Source organism: Elephas maximus, chromosome 12, assembly GCF_024166365.1.
Source record: "Elephas maximus indicus isolate mEleMax1 chromosome 12, mEleMax1 primary haplotype, whole genome shotgun sequence".
In the NCBI taxonomy this organism is placed as follows: Eukaryota; Metazoa; Chordata; class Mammalia; order Proboscidea; family Elephantidae; genus Elephas; species Elephas maximus.
The window spans coordinates 95342968-95348967 of NC_064830.1; the positions used below are offsets into that span (position 1 = coordinate 95342968).

Below are 6000 nucleotides of genomic sequence, written 5' to 3' on the forward strand. Positions count from 1 at the left end.
GCCTTGCTCCCAGTGTCCTCCCATGCCTTGGTCATGTTTTGCTGACTTCCCCCGTATTGTGTATTGCCTTTTCCTTCATCAGTATTAACACATGTCTTCTATCTAGTCAGTAATTTTCCCTCCCTCCCCCTTCCATCCTTGGTAACCATCAAGAATTTTTTTTCTTTTTCTGTGTGTAAACCTTTTCTCTTTTTTTAATAATAGTGGTCTCATACGATATTTGTCCTTTTGTGATTGACTTATTTCAGTCAGCATAATGTCCTCCAAACTAATCCATGTCGTAAGCTGTTTCACAGATTTGTTTTATTCTTTATCATCGTGCAGTATTTCATTGAGTATATGTACCACAGTTGTTTATACATTCATCTGTTGGTGGGCATTTAGGCTGTTTCCATCTTTTTGCTATCATGAATATTGCAATGAGCGAACATGTCTCTTCATGTCATGGCTCTTGTTTCTTTAGGGTATATACCTAGGAGAGGAATTGATGGGTCATATGGTTTTTCTATTTCTAGCTTTTTAAGGAAGTGCCATACCATTTTCCATAGTGGTTGTACCATTTTACATTCCTACCAGCAGTGTATAAGAGTTCCAGTCTCTCCACAACCTCTCCAACATTTGTTATTTTCGATTAGTGTCAGTGAGATGGTATCTCATCATAACTTTGATTTGCATCTCTCTAATGGCTAATGGTAGGGTCGCTGTAAGTCAGAATCGACTCGACGGCGCTGGGTTTGGTTTGGTTTTTTAATGGCTAATGATCTCAAGCATTTCTTCATGAATTTGTCAGCCATCTGAATGTCTTCTTTGGTGAAGTGTCTGTTCATATCCTTTGCCCATTTTTTAATTGGATTGTTGGTCTTTTTGTTGTTGAGATGTTGAAGTTTTCTATAAATCTTAGAAATTAGACCCTTGTCAGATATGTGTTGTCAAAAGAATTTTCCCAGTCTGTAGGTTCTCTCTTTACGCTTTTGGAGAAATCTTTTGATAAGCATAAGTGTTTAATTTTCAGGAGATCCCATTTATCTAGCTCATCTTCTGCTGTTTGTACATTTTTAGTTACGTTTGGTAATCTATTTATGCCATATTAGGGCCCCTAGCATTGTCTCTATTTTTTCTTCCATGATCTTTATAGTTTAGGTTTTATATTTAGGTCTTTGATCCATTTTCAGTTAGTTTTTGTGTATAGTGTGAGGTATGGGTCCTGTTACTTTTTTTTTACAAATGGACATCCAATTTTTCCTGCAGCATTTGTTAAAGAGGCTGCCTTTTCCCCATTTAATGGACTTTCATCTTTTGTTGAAGATCAGTTGTCCGTAGGTCTGAGTTCTCAATTCTGTTCCATTGGTCTATGTGTCTGTCGTTTTAACAGTATCAGGCTGTTTTGACTACTGTGGCTATATAGTAGCTTCTGAGAGCAGGTAGTATGAGGCCTCCTACTTTGTTCTTCTTCAATAGTGCTTTAGTTGTCCTGGGCCTCTTTCCTTTCCATATAAAGTTGGTGATTAGTTTTTCCATCTCATTAAAGAATACTGTTGGAATTTGGAATGGGGTTGCATTATGTCTGTAGATTGTTTTGGGTAATATTGACGTTTTCACAATGTTGAGTCTTCCTATTCATGAACATGGTATATTTCTCCATGTAGATCTCTTTTGGTTTCTTGTAGTAGTGTGTTGTAGTTTTCCTTGTATAGGTCTTTTATGTCCCTGGTTAGATTTATTCCTAAGTATTTTATCTTTTGGGGAGGCTACTGTAAATGGTATTGTTTTCCTGATTTCCTTTTTGAAGTTCTCTTTGTTGGCATAGAGGAATCCAACTGATTTTTGTAGGTTGATCTTGTATCCTGGTATTTCGCTGAATCTTTCTGTTAGTTCCAGTAACTTTCTTGTGGAATCTTTGGGGTTTTCTATGTATAGGATCATATCATCTGCAAATAGGGATAGTTCTACTTCTTCCTTACCAATTTGGATGCTCTTTATTTCTTTTTATTGCCTTATTGCTCTAGCTAGGACTTTCACCACAATGCTGAATAAGAGTGGTGATATAGGGTACCCTTATCTGGTTCCTGTTCTCAAGGGGGATGCTTTCAGTCTCTCTCCATTATGATTAATGTTGGCTGTTGGTTTTGTATAAATTCCCTTTATTATGTTGAGGAATTTTTCTTCTATCTATTCCTATTTTCCTGACAGTTTTTATCAGGAATGGGAGTTGAACTTTATTCACATGCACTTTTTCATGCTGACTTCACAAGTAAGGTGATGTTGTATGGTGTGAGGTAAGGGTTAACATCAGTAGCCATGATTCATGAAATGCTGGAGAAGTGCATCTTGAGTCTTCCTGTGCCTTGGTCCTAATTCTACCAAGTGAAGTATGTGTGGGGGAGGGGTAATAGGTTCGCAGGAACACCCACCATCCCCCTAGGATTAGGATGACTCTTTCTCCTGGGCTTCTGACTCCCCAGCCAAGTTCACCCATGGACCCTGCCCTGGAGAATGGAGACCGGAGGGGTCAGTGTAGAGTGAAAGGGGCAGCCAGTAGCCAGGACTGGGCAGCTCCCAGGGCAAAAGAATGTGCCAGATGTTCTATAGCCCTCCTCAGTGAAGAGGTGACACATATAACCTTCTACTAGTAATTGTTAATGTTGGGGAAGAAAAGTACAACCAGGTAGGGTTGTGAGAGCAGTTGGTATTTATGGAGCACCTACTGTATGTATGCCAGATGTTGTGCTGGCACCTCAGACATGCCCATCCTCCTAGTTCATCCTCAAACAACCTGGTGAAGGAGGCTGTATTCGAGCCCATTTTACAGTGGGGTCTGCTGAGGCTCTGAAGTTTGCAAATTCTCTTTTTCATTAACTGCAACAGATGCAAAGTTATTTCCACAGTAGCAACACCACCCCACCCCATCTTATTCCTTAAAAAAAAAAAAACTCCTTGCCGTGAAGTTGATTCCGACTCATATCAACCCTACAGGACAGAGTAGAACTGCTGCACAGGGTTTCCAAGGAGTGGCTGGTGGATTCGAATTGCTGACCTTTTGGATAGCAGCCGAGGATTTAACCACTGCACCACCAGGACTCCTTAAACAAAACAAAACAAAACAAAAAAAACATTGCCCTGGAGTTGATTCTGACTCTCATAGCCACCCTATACGACAGAGTGGAACTGCCCCATAGGGTTATCCATGGAGCACCTGCTGGATTCGAACTGCTGACCTTTTTGTTAGCAGCCATAGCTCTTAATCACTACACTGCTGGGGCTTCCAGGGCTCCGTAGGTGGATGGAAAACCAAAACACCCAAACCCGTTGCTGTCGAGTTGATTCTGACTGATAGCGATTCTAAAGGAAAAAGTAGAACTGCCCCGTAGGGTTTCCAAGGAAGAGCTGGTGGATTTGAACTGCTGACCTTTTGGTTAGCAGCTGAGCTCTTAACCACTATGCCACCAGGGCTCTGGGTGAATGGAAAGAGGGGGCAAAACTGCAGGAAGCTGTTGTGACTTGCACATACCTAGCTCAGGTGTTACCTGTCCAACTGCTCCTTCCTGCCCAGCAGATGGAGAACTGTCTTTCCCCGGTCCTGGAGTGGGGTCCTTCAGTCCCTGGTCCTGGGGGTGAGGTCCCTCTGTCCCTAGTCCTGAGGGTGGGGGCACTCCCTTGTGGCCACAGCTGGGCAGATCCTGGTCCTGAGCGCAGCTGCGGGCGGTGGGATAGACCGATAGACTGTCCTCCAGGGTGGGTCCTGTGCCTCACCCACAGCACTGCTGCCTCTGCCCCCAGATGTTCAACATCTTCCCCCGGCTGGGAGCCCTGCTCCAGCTGCACAGGCCCGTCCTGCGCAAGATCAAGGAGGTGCGCGCCATCCTGAAGACGCTCCTGGAGGCCCGGCGGCGCCACGCGCTCAGCGGGGGCCCTGTGCTGGGCTACTTGGACGCCCTGATCCAGCACGGCCAGGTGTGAGCGTATAGCCGGACCTCCCTCAACCCAGACTTACCTGACCGGGGTTTACCTAAGTGGTCTGGGGGCATCCCGAGGCCTCCCCAGAAAGGAGGGGGAGGGCTCTATGCCCGTCGTGCACCAAACCCGGCCTCATCCTGCATGGGGCCTTCTCTGAGCCGCAGTATCCTTGTCTGTGCAGCTTCAAAGGGCTGGTGGGAGGATAGGGCCCTCTCTGCCTGTCGTCTGCCTCGCCCCACTCCCGCGAGCCCAGAGCTGTGTAAGTGGTGAGCGGGGCGGGGCTGGGATCCCAGGCCCTGTAGCCTAGCCCCGCCCGTCCCACCCCTGCAGGGGGAAGAACTCCCGGACCTATTTTCCGAGGCCGACGTGGTGGCCTGCACCCTGGACATGGTCATGGCTGGCACGGAGACCACCTCGGCCACGCTGCAGTGGGCCGCCCTCCTGATGGGCCGGCACCCGCGCGTGCAGGGTGAGCCCAGCGCAGCCCCGAGCAGCTCCTCGAGCGGGTCCCGGCGGTGCGGGACAGGGCTCCCACAGACGCCTGCCCTTCATCCCTAGGCCGCACGCAGGCGGAGTTGGACCGTGTGCTGGGCCCCCGGCGGCCCCGGCCGGACGACCAGGCTGCGCTGCCCTACACCAACGCGGTACTCCACGAGGTGCAGCGCTACATCACGCTCCTGCCACACGTGCCGCGCTGCGCCGCCGCCCCCACCCGGCTGGGCGCCTACCTGCTCCCCAAGGTGGGGCCCAGGGTGACTTGCCCTACTTCCCAAGGTGGGGCCTCTGACCTCCCCCACCGCTGGCCACCCCCAGGCCCCACATCCTGTACCCATTCAGGGACCCCCAGGTGGCCGAGCCTGGCCTCAGGGCTGGTGCCTGATGTCTCAGGGTCCCCTTATTGGAAGCAAGAAGCGGGTTCAGAGGCAGGCAGGGGCGCCTTTGGCCTCACAGCCTCCTCCTCACTGGGCTTCAGAGCCACGTGACCTGGGTTCTCATTGTATGACCTGGGGGGAAGGGGGCGGTTCTCACTGTGTGACCTGGGGGAGTTCTCCCTGTGTGACCTGGAGGGGGGGGTCACTTGGCCTCCTAATGCCAAGTTCATCACCTGTGGAATGGGCTGTAACAGCTATGGGCAGAGCTGTGTAAGGGGTCTCCTTCCTGGGTTGCCTCAGCCTACCTGTGCACCCGCCTGAACGCAGCCAGGCCGTTCACTCTCAGTGCCCCATTTGGGGCCAGGTGCCAGGCTCAGCCTTCACCTCTGCAGGGCACGCCCGTGATCCCTCTGCTGACCTCTGTGCTCCTGGACAAGGCCCAGTGGGAGACCCCTGAGCAGTTCAACCCCGGCCACTTCCTGGACGCAGATGGGCGGTTTGTGAAGCGAGCGGCCTTCCTGCCTTTCTCTGCAGGTACCAGGACCCTAGTCAGTGGCAGCACGGGGGCTCCCAGTGGGCAGGGGCTTCCCCACCTCCCTCCTGGGGCTGCCGCAGATCCAGCACTGGTTCCTCCCAGGTCAAAGCCCACCTGTCCCTGCCCCTCCAGGCTTGCTCTCAAGGCTTAGAGCTCGTGTGGAGGCATCAGGGGCTGCTCCCCTAGGCATAATGGAGACTCCAGTTCACCTCCGTGACTCTGATGGAGAGTGCCTTGCCTTCCCGACGCCCCCCCCCCCCCCGGGCCCCACTCTGACGCTGGCTTACTAAGGGGAGGAGAGTCAGGAGTCAGCCCTGGCAGAAAAGCCAGTGCCATGTGGAGGGAAGGGACTGCTTCTTGGCCGCCGTTCACCCACTGGCATGCCTTGGTTTTCCGCAGGTCGCCGTGTCTGCGTCGGGGAGAGTCTGGCCAGGACCGAGCTGTTCCTGTTGTTTGCCGGTCTCCTCCAGAGGTTCCGCCTGCAGCCCCTACCCAGCGCCCACCCAGCAGCCCTGGACGCCTCACCTGCCCCGGCCTTCACCATGCGGCCTCGGGCCCAGCCCCTGTGCGCGGTGCCCCGGTGGCGCTGACGCAGGGGGTGGCTGTGGGGTGGGCTTGAGGACACCCCCACACAGCACC

The 6000-nt window shown here is 51.5% G+C and overlaps 1 protein-coding gene across 1 annotated transcript in view; it reads left to right on the forward strand.

The window, feature by feature from the left end:
- Positions 1-6000, forward strand: part of LOC126087536 (cytochrome P450 2W1) — a 20078-nt gene extending 14078 nt beyond the window's left edge. The window contains exons 7-11 of the mRNA XM_049905063.1: positions 3778-3951; positions 4285-4423; positions 4513-4694; positions 5219-5360; positions 5761-6000. Coding sequence (XP_049761020.1) covers positions 3778-3951; positions 4285-4423; positions 4513-4694; positions 5219-5360; positions 5761-5951 — 828 coding nt within the window. The 3' untranslated portion in view covers positions 5952-6000. The remainder of the gene's footprint in view (positions 1-3777; positions 3952-4284; positions 4424-4512; positions 4695-5218; positions 5361-5760) is intronic.